The sequence below is a fragment of the Anser cygnoides genome, chromosome 2, assembly GCF_040182565.1.
Source record: "Anser cygnoides isolate HZ-2024a breed goose chromosome 2, Taihu_goose_T2T_genome, whole genome shotgun sequence".
NCBI lineage: Eukaryota > Metazoa > Chordata > Aves > Anseriformes > Anatidae > Anser > Anser cygnoides.
In genome coordinates this window covers 102,641,118-102,660,213 of record NC_089874.1, presented here as the reverse complement: position 1 = coordinate 102,660,213, position 19,096 = coordinate 102,641,118, and the positions used below count along the sequence as shown (strand labels likewise).

The window sequence follows — 19,096 nt, the reverse complement described above, 5'->3', positions numbered from 1 at the left end:
CAGCTTAACCTAACCTTTGAACATCTGTGGTGTTGCCTCAATACGTAAAAAATTTAAAAATGAAGAAAGGGTGTGAATGTTTTCACAAAAGGAATTTACTGCTATCATTAGCTTCAATTAGATAAAATAAGGCAAACTTCTCCACCAAGCAGAAGTCCTGATCTATCAGTATGCAATCTTCACTATGACTATCTAAATGTCCTTGTGACATTTAGTGAGCAGTGGAAATGAACAGAACTCTGCCTTGGGTTGTGTTGAGCAAACAGTTTTTGGGTCAGGATTAGTGGGCAGACCAATGTGGAAGAAGTCACACATTCACAGACACTGGTCTTTAAGGGGATTTTAACTACCTGTGGAGGGTAGCACATCAGGGCACGAACAATCCAGGAGATTTCTGGAGAGCACTGATAATAACTTCCTGATACAGGGAGCTGTTTTAGAGAACTCTGCTGGGACTCATGCTTTTACAAACACAGAAGACTGGTTGGGAATGTGAACACTACGTGCAGCCCTGGCTGCAGTGATCACGAGATGTTGCAGTTCAGGATCCTGAGAGGAGGGAATAAGGAAAAAGCAGGATCACAACCCTTGGCCTCAGGAGAGCAGAATTTGTTGAGGGATCTACTTGGAAAAATACCACTTGGAAAGATAAGGGGTCCAACAGAAGAGTTGCTTGACTCTCTAAGATCACCTTTTCTAAGCTCAATAGTCTATCCAGACAAGCAGAAAATCAAACAAAGGTGGCAGTTAGCCTGCATGGATAAACAAAAAGTTCCTGACTAAATGCAGACAAAAAAAGGACACGTACATGAGGTGGAAGCATGGTCAAGTGACCCCAGTGGAAGTATAGGGGCATAGACCAAGTATACAGGGAAACAGCTAAGAAAGCTGAAGTCCATCTGACGTTGAATCTGGCAAAGACCGTGAAAGGCAACAAAAGTGATTTCTACAGGTATATTCGCTGCCAAAGGAAGGTGAGGGAAAATGTATGTGATGCTGAATGGGGCATGGGACCTGTTGACAAGAGATATGGAAAAGGATAAGGTACTAAATGCCTTCTTCTACTCCATCTTTTTTTGGTGGATTTGCCCTTTGGAGTTCCAGGCACTTGAGATGAAGGAGACAGTCTGGAGCAAGCAGGACTTACCCTCAGTGGAGGAGGACCGGGTCAGAGAACATCAAACAAACTGTACAGGCATGAATCCATGGACCCTGGACTTGTGGGATGCCCGCAGAAGTTGGCTGATGTTGTTTTCTTGATTACCTCTGAAAGGTCATGGTCATAAAGAGAAGTTCCTAAGAACTTGAAGAAAGCAGATGTCTCTGTTGTCTTTGAGAAAGGCAAGAAGGAGAATACTGAGAGCTACAGATTGTCCAGCTTCAACTTAATCCCTGGAAACATGATGGAGCAAATTATCCTGGAAACCATTTCCAAAAAAATGAAGGACAAGAAGGGAGTAGTCTGCATAGACTCATGACATAAGTCAACAGTGACATGAGTCGGCAGTGCGTACTTGCAGCCCAGAAGGCCAACTGCATCCTGGGCTGCATCATAAGAGGAATGGCCAGCAGGTCAATGGAGGTGATTATCCCCCTCTACTCAGCCCTTGTGAGGCCCCACTTGGAGTGTTGCATCCAGGTCTGGATCCCCAGCACAAAAAAGATGTTAACCTGTTAGAGTGGGTCCAGAGGAGGGCCACAAAGATGATCAGAGGGCTCGAGCACATCTCCTACAAAGCCAGGCTGAGAGAGATGGCTCTCTTCAGCCTATAGAAGAGAAGGTTCTGGGGTGATCACATCACAGCATTTCAATGCTTAAAGGGGTCTTATAAAAAGGACGGAAAAGGACTCTTTACTAGGGTAGATAATGGTAGGACAAGGGAGGATGATTTTAAACTAAAAGAGGGGAAATTTAGATTAGAGGTTAGAATGAAATTTTTCACTCAGAGGGTGGTGAGGCAGTGGAACAGGTTGCCCAGAGAGGTTGTGGATGCCCTATCCCTGGAGGTGTTAAAGGCCAGGTTGGATGAGGCTCTGGGCAACCTGGTCTGGTGGGAGGTGTCCCTGTCTATGGCAGGGGGGTTGGAACTAGGTGGTCTTTGAGGTTCCTTCCAACCCAGGCCATTCTATGATTTTATGATTCTATGACCAAAACTGGCTGAGCAGCCAGGCTCAAAGAAGTGATCAATAGAATGAAGTCCAGCTGGAGGCCAGTCACTAACGTTTTAGCACAGGGGTCAGTTCTACAGCCAGTACTGTTTAACTCCTTCATTAATATCCTGGATGATGGGGCAGAGTGTACCCTCAGCAGGTTTGCAGACAATGCAGACCTATAAGGGCTGTTTAATAGAACAGTTGATTGGACAGCTGTAGAAAGGGACCTTATCAGGCTGGAGAAATATGTCTATAGTAAGCACATGCATTTCAACAGTGAAATACAAAGTTCTGCAACTGGGGAAGAATAACCCCATGAATCACTAAGTCCTGGGGAATAACAGACTGGAAAGCAAGTTTGCAGAAAAGGTGCTGGTGTACAGTAACATGACCATGAGCCAGCACTGTGCCCCTGTGACAAAAAAAGACACAGCATCGTAGGAAAAAAAAAAAAAGAGAGATCATTGCCAGCAGGTGAAGAGAGGTGATCCTTTCCCTCTACCCAGCACTGGTGAATCACATCTGCAGTGTTTGGTCCAGTTCTGGGCTCCCCAGCACAAGAAAGACATAGACATACTGGAGTCAGTCTAACAAAAGGTCACGAAGATGATCAAAGACTTAGATAATCATATGAGGAAAGCCTAGGAAAGCCAGGACTGATCAGACTGGAGAAGAGAAGGCTCAGGGGAGATCTTGTCAATGTGTACAAATACCTGACAGGGCAGAGTAAAGAAGACAGAGCTAGGATCTTCTCAGTGGAGCCTAGTGACAAGACAAAAAAAAAAAAAAAAAGAAAAAGAAAAAGCAATGAGCACTAAATAAAATGCAGGAAAGTTCACTTACATACAAGAACAAACTTTTTTGCTTTGTGGCTTGTCATTCACAGGGCAAGATTTGGTTTCTCTGAGAGGTTGTGAAGACTGTGTTGGGGTTACTGAAAACCCAACAGGATGCAGACCCACAGCTCTCAACAAAGAAAGTCCAAACCCCAAAGTCTCTTCCAACCTCAGCCATTCTGTCTCTCTCTGAAAAGATGGCTACATAGTTAGATCAAAAGTTACAGCTTAGATCACACAAGCACATTTATTTTTACTGTGCCCTAAAGCAGCCTTGAATTAAGATCTACCAAGGTACTGGCCTAGAAAAAAGTGAGGTAACATATTCAGCACAATGAACAGTGTATAATGATAATGAAAAGAAGTGAGCAAATTTTAACTATTCATATAACTCACATTGGTGTATTTTAACTACAGTAAATTTTTCATAAAACATCGGACTTTTACAGCATGAAATATTGTAATTTAATTAAAGTGCCAATAAAAAATATATATATACCAAAAGGTCTTTTTCCAATTTGGATTTGAACCATATATTATTTTATTGTAAAATTATGATATATATAAAATTAAATATAGAGAGACATATATATACATATAAACCTTCAAAACCTTTCCCTTCATTTTAAATTTAAATATGATCTTTAATTTTTTTATATCTGTGTGTAGGTATAACTGGTATCTTAATACACAAACAGATATTTTAGTTACGGAAAAAACCAACGTAGTGTCTTCCACTTTTCAACAAGTATTTATACTGAACACAAGATGGAGCACTTATCCTAGAACATGTATAAGCAAGTGTGTTAACAGGAATGGAGTTGGTAACCCAGTGAATTTTTCAGATTTAGAAAACCTATACTTAAAAAAATCCTAGACTAATTATATTATTTATGTTTGCTGACTTGTAAATATATTTTTGTTTCTAATGGGGACAAACTAGGAGATTAGAGGATTGTTACAATAATCATATTTCCAGAAAGGTACCATACCAGTATTCAAAAAAGCCTGGATTCAATGTTTGAAGGTTACTGCTTTCAAAGTTAAAAAAATTGAGCCAATGGAGTTGTCTATATCTTATTACTATTAGAAGGTTCTGGGAATGCACATGGAGTTAATAATCCATACTTTTTCATTTACTAATGAAAAATGATCACAACTTCTTTTAATCCTGAATAGCCCTAAGGCAGAGGAACATAAAGAGCATTAATAGTTCCTCCATATGCCATGCTTACAAAGTAATATGGACTAAAAATTCACATTTTATATTTTTTTCCAAGAAAATACTGCTTTCACTAGGGCAGTAAAATAAATAATTGCAAGTGGTATATGGCCATTTATAAAATAAAATAGCAATATTTATACAGCACTACAGCAAACATTATTTGTGCTATTAATAATTATTAGATCGTGATGTAGTGGCATTAATAACAAAATACATTATCTGTGTGTGTGTGCTGTGCATAATTCCGGGGAGTGAGGATACTTTGGGTATAAAATGCAGACATGGTGGTGTAAAAATATTTTTACATGATTAAGTCAAAAGCCGACTTGCTGTGGACCTGGTGTGAAGCTTAGCTGTTCTACTTCAGCCTTCCCTGGTGTATTTACACTGTTTGTAAGCACCATGTAGAGTTAGCATTAACTCCACACCTTCTGTTTGAGGTGTGCACTAGATCTGAGCAAGCTAGCTTGGGTGTCTATGTCTCACTTCACTGAATTTTGTGGGCTTGCGCTTTGAGTCCATTTCAGGGTAGGGATTTCAGTCCGGGACTCCTTAATCTTAGATGAATGCCCTATTCTACTTACTATTTTCAGGCTTCTCTATCTCCACCCCTTCCATTCTTGTCATAACATTTCTTGAGAGGTCTTGCTTTCTCCTGAGGGTGAATGGGAAAATTCTGAAGTCTGAAAAATGGTTAGATGTGAAAAATAATTTCCGCTGAACTCATTACACATTTCACACCTACTCCTCATGTTCTCAAGATAGCTTATTGCATCATGCTCTGCACATTAATTCTTTAGGCATAGATCATTTGGAATTTCCCACTGTTCCTTACTGAAAAATAGAGCTTTCTTTTCTTCACAAGCAAAAGAAAAATGAAATTCTTCAGATGTTCCTCAAATCATCTTTGAAACAGAAGAAGTTTTCTCTCAGCCTCCCCAAGGAAAAGTCCATCAGTCATGCTGACAGACAGTTTCACTTACTTTCTTAAAATAATAAAATTATTACAATGGTTTTAGTAATGCACACTAAATTGTGTTATCTGAAGTAAAATTACTTGTCTTTTCATTTGCCACTAATGAAAAAATCTTATTAAAATATAGCTATTAGATACTTGAAAATGGAATGTGTTTAATTCTGAATTTTCCTCCTCAGCCACCTTCAGACAACTCTGTTCAAAATAAATACAATGTTTTCTGAGTGTTAATACCAGACACATGTCAATATGAGATCAGTAGAGACTGTCAGCTCAGTAGTGTGTGCTCAGAGCTCCATTCAATGTTCAATTTATACACTCTAGGCACCACAGACACCTATTTTGTTCAGGAACAGAGAGGCATAGGGTTGCTTAGCCAGTGAGGGTTTTTGACTACAGATAGCTGTAGATATAACAGAGGGGCAGAAAAATCACAGATGAGTATTCACCATTAAGGAGGCAATCACAATGATTTCTTTTATATATGTGTGTGGAAGCAGGGAACAAAACCAAGAAGGCCGTAATCTATTTACACTCTTAAGTCCTTCCACGTGAAAACTATCTCTTTGCATGTAGTGCACTGATCGCATTGCTGTTCCTTTTTTCAGTTGTTCCTTTTGCATTATCACAATAAACACAGCCATTAATACTGAATACCTACAGAGTCTTTTACCTATTAGAAAATTGCCCATGCTGGGATGATCATCTTCAGGGATTATGGCTGTAAATAAGGACTTGACTGCTGTTACTCTATAAAGCTGTGCACTACTCCTCTAAACATAGCATTAGATTTCTATCTAAATATGGGTTTTGTTAATAAAAAGAAAGCAATTATAATAGAATTTGTGCTCCTTTAAGAAAACATCATGAGATAGGGCTTTAAAAACACCTTTAAAACTCAAAGTGGCAACAAAATAAGAGAAGGAATAATATTTTTCTGTTTGTATTTAAAAAAAAAAAAAAAAAAGAGTTGTGGATATAGAGCCAAGCAGTGCTACCAAATAGCTGTCACAGGTGAGAGAATAAGCATCTTGTGTGCTCTGCATATAGAGGGGTTTTCTCTTATCCCCTATGCCCTGGTTTTATGAAACTGCTTTTTAAAGCGTAGGTGTGCCTGCTCAGGAACAGCTCTTTGAAGAAGCTGTAAGTATAGCAAGTCTGTCATTAATCAGGCTGGAGATCGCTGTCACAAACGTGGAAAGTGAAATGAACAGTTAGTAGGTGAAAAAACATGGATTCATTTTTCAAGTCCTCTTACCAGATGAACATATGCCTTTTGATGATACCAGATTTCTTTCTTTTTTCTTTCTCTGATTCTTAAATTAATGTATTTCCTATTTGAAATCTATTGTAGACAGTGACTAACATACTACCATACAGAAAAGTATGAAGTAAATGTATATGATTACAGGTTGTATAAAAGATTGAAAAGGTAAGGGCATGAACAGAAAAAAATATATATTTGGAATAGCTGATAATACTGACCACAAAATATCTATCATCATTGTACCTTATCAGCTATTAAGAATTATTTGTTTGCTAAAAGTTGATTAGAGCTCTACTGCTACTTTTATGATGTAAGAACCGTTACTGATTTTCTGGAGTAGTAAATTTAACAACTTCTTGCATTGTATGCCTGTTTTTTCTTGAGATATATTTACAGCACTTCTGCTTTGCAGAGCATCACCACTAGAGGTTTGGAAACTTGTAAGACCACTTTCTAGAGGGGAGGAAAAAAAACAAAAAACATATATACATATATTTCAGATGAAATTGGAGAGCGCTGATCAAACCATATGAAAATAATCATATAATAAATCTCTTTAAGATTTCTCTGTTCTACACAAATGTCAAGTCCCCAGGAAACAGCTCTGTAACAAGAATTTACACTGAACAGACTTAGACAGGAAGAAAAGATTCCTCAGGCTAAGTAGCCTGTTTCTGTTTCCACAAAACAAACAAAAACACCCCACACTTCCAATTCACAGAGCTTTGTGTAACAGAGGACTACAGTGGACTCAGTCTCACTTAACTCTACAGACAGTACCCCATACTAAGGAGAGGAACTTGAGGAGCTACACATAACAACACCTCCTGGTCATTACCACAGCAACAATAAAAAAGAACTTTTACTTTGTCACTCTTTCACAGTAAAAATATCTTTTTTTTTTTTTTTTCTTCCCCCACAGCTCTTAGTGAACAAACTAGCTTTTTTCCCTCTTTCTTTGTCCCTGCATTTTTGCAGGGACACAGGTGTCTGTTGCTTGATGCTTATCTCCCTGAATGAAGTCTGACATTCCTTCTTTTCCACGCAGATGATTTAATTATTCCCACATGTTACTGAAAGACCTCACAGTTTGCATGCTATGTGCTGTGTCTCACTCTGCTCAGACTGGACATCTGCTCTACCTTACTTCTTACAGTCAACACCAATTTGCAGTATAGGACAGAACTTATGGACAGCTGACATGGCATAGAAAGTACAGTTGTCATCACCTTTAAACCTTTAACATCAGCTTACAGCATTAAAAACACAGATGCAGTTTTCCCTAATATTTATGATCAGGCTGTGTAGACATCTCAAAGCACAATTTCACCCTTTGTAAATTTACAGCTTTTAGTCTGCAACAACTTTGCACAGTAAAATTACAGACGACACATCATTTTTAACCTCCCAGTCAGAATACATTATAAAACGTTAGCTGTTTACAAGAACAGAGTAGCTCATGAGCTGTAGTATGTCAAATAACCATATTAGGAATGCTATAAGGAAAAAAATATATATATATCTGTCCTTATTTTCTTTTAAAATATGAAGCCTTGCAAACACACACTTATGCAAACCCTCATCTCAGGTTAGTCATCATAGTGTTTCACTCTCTAATTCTTTTAATGCTGTGAACCTCCAGTGTCTATGCAGTTGTTTCTAAGGTAACAGATCAGGATGCTTCATGAAGAAAAAAAAAAATCAGATCTTGAATATTCAAGACATCCCCAGTTGCAGAAATGAGAAAAGGACAGTATCATCTCAATTGAGGGTTCTCAGTATCATTTAGACCCTGGCCTGATTTGCAGACAAGAAAAACATAACACACCCTAAGGCTGCAGTGTGAGACTACAGAGGCATATGCAGTTTCAAGCATGCAAAGTGTCAGAAATTTTTTAATCAAAGCCATAATTAAGGAATTATGGAGGCTGTTCTCAACAGAGTCTCATTGCCTCATTGCAGAGTACACACACACACAGAATACAGATGAAGAATATGCTTGGTAGGAGTGTGCCTTCATTTCAGTAACACAGTCACACAGAAATCTTCTGTGAAACTTGTGATGCACAAGTCAAAAACAAAAAAAAAAAAGAAAAAAAAGAAAAAGAAACAGCATGTGAAAATAAATGCTTATACTCCTTCCTCAAGAGACCATCTATGCATTGTTTCCATTAAAGAAAACAAACCAATATCTTTCACAGGTGTTTAACTGAATTAATCGTTTTCCGTGAATGAGATTATTGGGTCTGATGGGGTTTTGTTTGTTTTTCAAATTGGCAATAAGTAGCTTTTTTTTTTTTTTCTTTCAAAGGCTACTTCTCCTATTACTTGAACTCAAAAATCATATAAATGAATGTAAATGAATATAAATGTAAATGAATGCAATCTGCATAGGGAGAATATTATGTTTGTAAACAGAGATATCATTTAAGCTTTCAGATAGCTTATGTTACTATATATATATGCATATACATATATCAACAACAACAACAACAAAACCACCATTAATTATTTGCTTAAAACTATCTGATATGTGTTTATTGATATATGCATTCTGGCATATGAACAAACATATTCATCATCTATGATAAAATAATCATAAGGTGTTTTTCAAGTGCCCATCATTGTAAGATTTAAAAAAATCAAAATCATAGAAAAGGACGAGGCTTGATAAAATCCTTCAGAGCTGTATTATTTTCCAATTGTGTAGAGGAAAACTGAGACAGAGTGGACTAGTATCTTGGGGATCAGGTAAGTTGTGGTCATTGTGACTAGCTATACCCATCTTTCTGTCTCTGAATCCTCGGCTCTACTTACTTTGTTACAAATTATTGCACACTATGCATGGATTCTGTTCTGGTGATTTGCATAGATTGTTCAGGAGCATCCTTTGATGTTACTTACTCATCCTTACTCTGCATGAAGAAAACATTAGCAGTTTGTGGGACTAGTGTCATTTAACAAACTGAAAGGTGGGCATGTTAATTAAGGTCTTACGTTCTTGGAAAGATGTGAAGAGCATCTGGAATCGGCTGCTTCGACTGCCTTCATCTGCCCACATGCGGATCACACCGAGACCCGTCCGCAGCATTACATCGTTAGCAACAGTGCTGCAAAACTTCGCTTTTAAATCCTCCACAGAGCTGCTTCCATCATAAACAGCGACAAAATTCCTTTTGCATTCATTGGAATTCTGCATCTCATAGTCCAAGAATCGCAAGTATATCTATGATGCAAACAAACAAAAAAGGCAACATGTAGACACATTTGAAAATGGCTAAACAAACATTAAACGACATTGCTCAGTGTTGTGAGAGAAAGACTACACAACAACATCAAAATAATTTTTCTGGAGCTGGAGATCCAGAATTTTCATTTCCTGGTCATTTTCCTGGATGGGTATTAATACAGAAAGTGAGCACAGTTTATTCTTCCTTGTACTTTGTCTTACTTCAAAGTAGAATCTAGTGGAAGATCCAGATTTTTCTTTTCTTTCTCCATGAGAAGTGTGTACAACAGTCCTTCAAGCTGAAGGGCAGACAAGCTAGAAATTTCTTCTTTTACTGGCACAGTATTGCTCTATTACTTCCCTGACATGGAAAATAATAAGGCAAATAATTGCTGCTCCCTCCCCAGAGTCAATATGTGTCATCTTTGTGATATGTCTCAGCTACACTGATTCAGGAAGTGAGAAGCTGGGAGCCAGGCAGAACTCAATCATTAATCTTTTCACGTTTCCTCAAGCAACTTGGCTACCATTTCAGCTTTTCTAAACAAAGCCTGTATGGTATATATATCTTCATAATTTAACAGGGACGAAATCAAGAGTATTTCATGGAAACTGCTAGAAACCTAGAAAGTTTCCTAAGGAAATGTCTCTTGCATACCAGTTAAGTTATCCCATAAATGTAGTAGATGTCTTGTCCTTTACAAAGAACTCTTTAAACCCACCTAAAAGGAAGCATGGGTGGGAAGAAAATGATATTATTTGATACACAACTCAATATGCACTTTAACAGGAAAACACACTCATTTTAAAACCAATTGCTAATATGAGGAACATCAAATATTCCAGTAACAGGGAAACTAGTACCATTTTCAGTAGACATACAGTACATATTCAAACTGCTAAGGGCACCCATGACACCTCATGAGAATGATACAGAAAGGTGGAGGAGGGCAGAAATAGCATGAAAAGAAAATATACTCAGCACCCAGCTGTATGCATCTTGAAAAATAACCAAAAAAGGACTCCACTGTATTACAGATCAGATCTACTTACTTCTTTACAAATGGTCTTATTAACTTCAGGTAGCTCTTTCCATGCACAGAACAGTTGTTTAAAAATCTTCTGAATTCACATAAAGTACACAAACAGCATAGCCTAGCAGCATACAGGGCTCAACACTTCACGTTGTTGATATATTAGAACTCACATGGTTTGAGAATTATGTACTATTAAGAAGTTTGATGCTGCTTAAAAACAGCTCAGATTTTTAAATGATTTTTTTTAGATACTGTATAATAGTACATTTTTTTCCTTGTTATGCTTTGCAGCTGGTCTCTTTGAAGTGAATATTTGCAAGACAATTTTTACTAGCATATGAAATTTAGTATACTAAATTTTTCCTGCCTGACCTTTCTCTAGCATGTTATTTCTTACAGCAGATCTTAATTTTGTTCCAACATTCCCATCCTCCAAAAGAAATGTGAGAAACATATTTTAATTAAATAGTAGTTAAGTGAATCCTTCTTTCATACTTCTTCCACCAGCCCCCCCTTTTGTTTTTAAATGCTATAAATTAAGGAAGCTGCTTCTATTGATCACTACAAAATGGAATGTTTAACAGCAATACATAAAGTAATAATCTTCAGACAGCAAAAATCAAATGTGAAGAAATACTTTTCGTAGTGTTTATTATTATTATTATGTATTACTTGTTACACTCTTGCAGTGGAATGAAAAATTATGAGTTCTGTCATCCAGCATTGCTGAAATTTTCTCACAGTATCCACCAATTTTATAAATGTATTGTCTTGAAATGTCTTGCCATTTCCTCTCCTACTGGGGGGCATACAGTTCCATTCCTGTTAAAACAAGTCACCTGCTGCCTTGGCAAAGTCATACTTAAAAGCTTGTTTTGAATTCTTAAATCTGTTGAGTACAGGGAGTGTAGTTCTGAAGTTTCTCTGCACTGGCTATATCCCTTTGAAAATCTCTCTTTCATTCTGTACTGTTTTCCTCCCTTCAATAGGTGCTCAGGAATTTGACTCTTTCCTCCTTCTTGTGCTCCAAATTCTTGTTCTTGCTGTTCTCCAGCTATTTAGAGCATTATGTCCTACTGATGTCTGATGACTTTAGCCCCTCAGGTCATCCCAATCTTCAGTGTGTCTGCTGATCTTTTCCATTTATACAATATCAGCCATTTCCATGGCCACCAGGCAGATGGCTGAACTTCACTTCCAGCAGCAAAAGTCCAGTGGGAAATGTTCAGACAAGAATTCTGGACCAGTGAGAGATTCAAGTGAAGCCATGCAGAACTGGGATGGGCAGTATGAAAAGAGCTTTTACTCCTCATTCCAGTGGTTTGACAGGGCCCTCTTGTTTTAGTGGCTCCTAGTATCCAGCTGGTACAGGCACATCATTGTCCTGCAGGGCAAGATTTTGCAAGAGGGAGGGTTGTATTCCCATAGAGGGAAAGCAGGACCATGCACACATCCATCAACTTGCCATAATTGGGACACTCTGGAGAACAGCTTCCTGTGTCGTAGAGACCAGTCACTCCTGCTCAAACAAGAGCCTAACAGGCACTGTGAAACCCTGGCTCCTAGCCTCTCCTGTAAAGCTGCTGAAATAGTCCAACTCTGCATAATATTTCACTTAGAATGGAGAGTTAAATTTGCATTTTAGTTTTCTTTCTTCCACTTCCTGCTTCTGAGCCTGGCAATTCAGTGCTTACCAGCTTTGTCACCACTAATGCAATCACAGAATCATAGGGGTTAGAAGGGACCTCTGGAGATCATTGAGTCCAACCCCCCTACTAAAAGCAGGTTCCCTACAGTAGGTTGAACAGGAAAGCTTCCAGGCAGGTCTTGAATATCTCCAGAGAAGGGAGATGCTTCTCCACAATCTCTGTGGGCAGCCTGTTCCAGTGCTCTGTGACCCTTACTGTAAAGTATTTATGCATGTTTGTATGGAACTTCCTGTGTTCCAGTTTTTGGCCATTGCCCCTTGTCCTATCACTGCACACCACTGAAAACAGTCTGTCCCATCCATTGGCCTCTTGCAGTTTAGATATTTATAAACATTGATCAGATCACCTCCCCGTCTTCTCTTCTCCAGGCTGAACAGACAATAGATTTCTCAGCCTTTCTTCATGCGGGAAATGCTCCAGGCCCTTAATCATCTTTGTGGCCCTCCTCTGGACTCTCTCTACAAGATCCCTATCTTTTTTGAACTGGGGAGCCCAGAACTGGACACAGTATTCTAGATGTAGCCTCACCAGGGCAAAGTAGAAAGGGAGGATAATCTCCTTGAACCTGCTGGCCACATTATTTTAATGCGCCCCAGGATGCCATTGGCCACCTTGGCCACCGGGGCACAATTCTGGCTCATGGCCAACCTGTTGTCCACCAGGACACCTAGGTCCTTCTCTGCAGAGCTCCTCTCCAGCAGGTCAGTCCCTAACTTGTACTGATGCATACAGTTATTCCTACCCAGGTGCAAGACTCTACAGTTGTTCTTGTTGAACCTTGTCAGGTTCTTCTCTGTCCTACTCTCCAGCCTGTCCAGGTCTCACTGAATGGCAGTACAGCCTTCTGGTGTGTCAGCTACTCCTCCCAGCTTTGTATCGTCAGCAAACTTTCTGAGGGTAGACTCTATCCCTTTGTCTAAGTCATTGAATAAAATTCAATTGAATAAAAACCTTCAGCAGCTGATTATGTGCAATATTGCATACACGACTGTTTTCCAAGTAATGAAGTACATCTGTGCATGTACTCTCAGATGAACATGTCTCATAGGAAAGCACAGTAGGCTTCTGATACACTATTGTCATGAGAATTTGTTTTTATACCTTATATGCATATCATGCATACCATATGTATAATAGACTATATGCATGTTTAATAGCCCATACAGATATAATATAATGTACATAGATCATACTTTTATCTTATTCCACTGTTCAGGAAAACTCTTAACCTACTCCAGGAAAAATAAATAAATAAATAAATGGGGCAAGGAACTCTCACTTTTGTTTGCTTGCTCTCTTTTTTTATCCTGCAGTCTTATAAATATACATTTATATGTATTTGTGCATATATACATTTAAGCACACATATATGTCTGTACATGGTGTACCATTTCAGTATTGAGATTTAATTTATAACAGTCTTCATTCTTACAAGAAATGTGAACAAATCCTCTCTATTATAAAATACCAGGTCTCACAACAGTTTCCAGCATTCATCAATTATTCCTAATCTGTTTAAATAGACTGTTCTTATAACAGTACAGCCAAAGTCTTACTTTGGGCTCATCCTTTGACATTCTTTAGCTTCTGGTGGCATGCTAGCTTTTTAAAATAATAAAATATTTCTCAGAGTAGGCAGTTATAAATGTTGAGAAGGAATAAAGAGAACAATAGCTTAGCATTTCACTTTGATTGTTTCAGTGAAGAAGCCAACACTTTAAGCTCTTCCCAAGACTGAATTCTGCTTTTGGTGACACCAGTTAATTTTTGTGTGTGATAAATTCAGATAAGTTCATTATACATAGATAGATTTGATAGGTACTGGAAATTAATAGTTGGCTTAAAAATCTATGTCCATTCTTCAGAAGAAAAATGTCACCTTCTACAATGGCATGAAGTTTCATAAATTAGAGAAAATAAACTTGTGATATTCTGAGTTGAGCTGGAATTTACTTTCCATATTAACTATGCCCAAAACTTTATATAAAACAATGAAGAGTTGATCCAAGGTTACCTGAAATACGTTTACTTAAGTTTATTTAGATTAGACCTATAGATTAAGGCTGGAGTACATTTTTTTAAAACTGGGAACTGATAATACAAGCTGACATCATAATATTGAATCAGATTTTGTTTTAAAGAGCTGAAAGTAATTTAATTGCATCTTTACACTTCTGCCAATTTTTATGGTCTTATTACAATATATTTGCCGTTGTTGCTGTCACTGGGTGTAAGACCAACACTGGCAGAGAAAATTGCTAATAAATTGGGATCCACAAGGAAAGAATAAAACTGATTATATAACAAAACTTTATTAAATGCAAAATATTCCTGATGCACAGTTTTTTGAAATCAATGGCAAAATTTTCATTACTTTCACTGGCATGTGGATCTCACTAAAAGGAATTAAATATAAAGTGTGAGAAAAAAATATCCATATGGATATGGATAACCATTCTGGTTATTTCATTTTCTATGGACTTAGTCATTACTTCTACCAGCAGTAGATAATGAACTTTGTTCACAACAAAAGCAAATAAATGAACAAAAAGGAGATCACAAATTCAAATACCATCCACTGTCTTCATTAAATCTTCTTCCACTGATGTTAATGAGAACTTTTGGAATGTTAATATTTCTGTAGGTACTGACACATCATATTAGCATAACAAGTACTTTCTTGTTGAAGAGAATATCTTATTTGAAAGAAGTATAACGTCTGTATCTTCTTTCACATTTTACTTGTAAAGTTTTAATAAGACACTTTCCTCAAATCATCAAATCCACATTATTTAGAAGAACAGACTGCTAGTGTACAAGTATTAACTTTTACAGAGGTTTGAGATGTCGCTACAAGTGCCAATGCCATTCACAACAAAACTGATTAATCCTCACTGTACTGTGGCATATATAATTTACACTCAGTCACATTCTAGTTTAAATAGTTGTCACTTTTAAGGTTTGTATTGTCATCATAATAAAGAAAAAGGAAATATTGGAAAAGTTTTACTATTTTATTTAAATTTGAAAATGACAGAAAACTCTGCATATATTAGAAGAAAAAAAAAAAGGTTTGTAAACTATGAATAATATATCACTTCAGTAAAAGAGTCAGATTATAATCTCTTCATAGTGAATCACTTTTGATGAGTTCTGCTTTTTAATCAATCTCTGAAGGTTAGTGCTGACAACATGATTGATCAGACCAGTCAGGAGAAGCTTCAAACCTTATCCTAGCATATCAGACTTAATATATGTGCACAGACATCCAGTCCCTTATATTGCATCAAAATAAAACAAACAAACCAAAACAAATTAACAAAAAACCATCGTTCAACTGCCAAAAGTATTTAAGATGTGAGACAAAAACTTTCAACAGAGCCTAACTTACAGATTTTGTATATTAAGCTTCTAGGTTCAGTCAGTTTTTTTGCAAGCACAAGACTGGGGTAAATGGTTTTATGTCCTTCCCTACTGCTCAGTGACCAGTTACAGTATTTGCTTTATTCTGTGTCTTGTTCAGCTCTATGTGATTTGCAGATAATACCTCCAGTGTGTTGGCCTAGGAAACCATTTTTTTTTTAAACAGATTGTGCAAAAATAATTATTCTTCAGGGCCCCAGAGCTGAACTCAGTACTCCAAGTGGGGTCTCCAAGAGCAGAGCAGAGAGGGAGAATCACCTCCCTTTACCTATTACCTGTACTATTTTTAATGCAGCCCAGAATACATTTAACTTTCTGGGATGCAAGTGCACATTGCTGGCTGGTGTTGAGTTTTTCAGCCACTGGTACCCCCAAGTCTTTCTCCTCAAGAAGTCTCTCAAGCCAAGCCTGTCTGTCACCACGCTGTGGCCACCATGGATAGGCCTGCCAATCTCTCTTTGTTGGCCATATCCCAGCCCTACAGCTGTCTTCACCTTAACCCCCTCAGTAATCACCAGTCATACACAACCCAGGTTTAAGGATATTGTGACAACATGTCAAAACTAGATCCTTGTTAGTTAAGCTTGCAGTTTCTTAAGGTTGTTATTAAGTCTTGCATCTTATAACCTGCAGAGATCTCCTCTTTGCCTAGTAGCAAACTCAGGTGGGGTGCCAGAATTAGGCATCACTTTGTGTAATTAGCTTTTTAGTTTTAATCAGAACATCATCTTTGTAAATATTTTATTACTTTTACCATCAAATTCTATTTGTTGTTTCTTGTTTTTTTTTTTTTTTTTTTGGTGCGTGTGTTTTTTGTTTGTTTGTTTGTTTGTTTCATTGATTAGGTTTTTCCCCTACAAAACCACTCAAGGACTAAGCACAATATGATGGCAGCTTGCTGGGGAAGCTACCACCAAAGGGAGCACCACATGATCACAAACATACATTTTCTTTCTATGGAACTTTGTCAAACTCTGCTGACATATCCAAAACAGAAAAATGTTTCCTGTTAATCTTTTCCTCTACCTTTTCACCCCAAACAGAAAGTAAGAAAATCATAGAGTCATAAAATCATAGAATGGCTCGGGTTGGAAGGGACCTTAAAGATCATCTTGTTCCAACCCCCCTGCCATGGGCAAGAATGCCACCCACTACATCAGGTTGCCCAGGGCCTCATCCAACCTGGTCTTGAACACTTCCAGGGGTGGGGAATCCACAACCTCTCTGGACAACCTGTTCTACTGCCTAACCACCCTCTGAGTGAAGAATTCCCTCCTAACATCTAATAAAAATCTTTTCACCTTTTAGTTTAAAACCATTCCCCCTTATCCTGTCATTATCTGAGTGAGCAAAAAGTTGCTCTCCATCTTTTTTATAAGACCCCTTTCAGAACTGAAAAGTTGCAATAAGGTCACGCCAGAGCCTTCTCTTCTTTAGGCTGAAAAGCGCCATCGGTCTCAGCCTTTCTTCGTAGGAGAGGTGCTCCAGCCCTCTGATCATCTTTGTGGCCCTCCTCTGGACCCACTCGAACAGATTAACATCCTTCTTGTGCTGGGGGCCCCAGACTTGGATGCAGTAGGGGGGCCTCACAAGGGTTGAGTAGAGGGGGACAATCACCTTCCTTGACCTGCTGGCCGCTCCTCTTTTGATGCAGCCCAGGATGCAGTTGGCTTTCTGGGCTTCAAGTGCTCAGTGCTGGCTAATGTCAAGCTTTTCATCCACCAGAGCCCCCAAGTCCTTCTCTGCAGAGCTGGTCTCAATGAGATCTTCTAACAGTCTATACTCATGTCTGGGATTGCCCTGACCCAAGTGCAGAACCTTACACTTAGATTTGTTGAACCTCATTAGGTTCATGGGGGTCAACTTCTCAAGCTTCTCTAGTTCGCTTTGGATGGCATCCCTTCCTTCTGTTGTATCAACTGCACCACTCAGCTTGGTGTCATCTGCAGACTTGCTGAGGGTGCACTTGATCCCACTGTCTAGGTCATTGATAAAGGTTTTAAATAGTACCAGTCCCAGGAGAGATGCCTGAAGGACACCACCCATCACCGGCCTCCACCTGGACATAGAGCCATTGACCACCACTCTCTGGGTGCAACCTTCAAGCCAATACCTTATCCACTGAATGGCCCACCCATCAATCCATGTCTCTCCAATATGGAGATCAGGATGTCATGTAGGACTGTGTCAAAGGCCTTACAGAAGTCCAGGTAGATGATGTTGGTCGGTCTTCCCTTGTCAACTGACGCAGTCATTCCATCATAGAAGGCCACCAGATTGGTCAGGCACAATTTGCCCTTGATGAAGCCATGCTGACTGTCTCAGATCACCTCTTTGTCTTGCATGTGCCTTGACATTGCTTGTCATCATTATTTTAATTTTCTAATTTTCTATTCACAAATAAAGGATTCTTTGTTTATCCACAGCTGTAGCCAATGATGATTCCAAAGTTTTTGAAATCCCAGTGCAATAAACTTATCTAATTTATCTTTTGGCATTTGTTTTGCAGTGAAGGGCCAAGTATCTTGGAATGGAGAGGTTCTTTTACCTCTTTATTGTTCTGAGTAGGTTGACACATTCAGTCAGCAGCTCTCTTCTTTATTTGCCAGTCTTGTTCTCTATTGATTGAAATCTACTTCTACATGTAGTACAGAACCCCCAGTATTTCTGAACTCCAGGTTCACAGTTATCTTACTCAGCAGGAATTGACTTCAAATGAATGCACTAATCACATGCTTTGCAATCCGTCACTATCAAAAATAAGGCTGCAAGTCTGCATGAAGATTGAAGTTGTGTTTTAGCTGCGTTCTGCTGTCTTCTGCACTTCCAGAAAGTTTCAGTTCTGCATGCATTTTCAGCATTTTAATTTTTGTGCTACAAGGTGATCTGTGATGACTCAGTATTTTAAGCATGTGCAAGAAATGTACTGTTCTCTGTCCCACTCTAGCTTTCTGAGAGTAGCAGCAATGTTACACCCAGAGTGTCAGGTTGAAGTTCAGGCTTAGAGCTCTCAAGTTCATACACCCTGACTGATCTCATTGCATACATGTTGAGCTCACACTAGGCTTGAATCTGAAATTGCAAACCATGGAAGGGACTTGTATCTTCCTTCTGCAGAGAGTTTAGATTAGATGAGCTTAAGCCAAATGAAATTGAAAACAGCTCAGACTCTAGCACAGTTTAAGAAACTAAAATGTAAGGATCCAACCCAAATTCTGTCTGAGAAACACTGACCTTTTA

At 38.4% G+C, this 19,096-nt stretch overlaps 1 protein-coding gene across 6 annotated transcripts in view; it reads right to left on the bottom strand.

Annotated features, from left to right (window-relative positions):
* The window catches only part of NETO1 (neuropilin and tolloid like 1), a 74,955-nt gene that overhangs the window by 11,256 nt on the left and 44,603 nt on the right, over positions 1–19,096 (bottom strand). For all 6 annotated transcript variants that reach the window (XR_010829583.1, XR_010829584.1, XM_066992737.1 and 3 more), the window contains exon 7: positions 9,456–9,684. Coding sequence is in view for 4 of the 6 variants with exons in the window: in XM_066992737.1 (XP_066848838.1) it covers positions 9,456–9,684 (229 nt within the window). In the remaining 2 variants the exon portion in view is untranslated. The remainder of the gene's footprint in view (positions 1–9,455; positions 9,685–19,096) is intronic.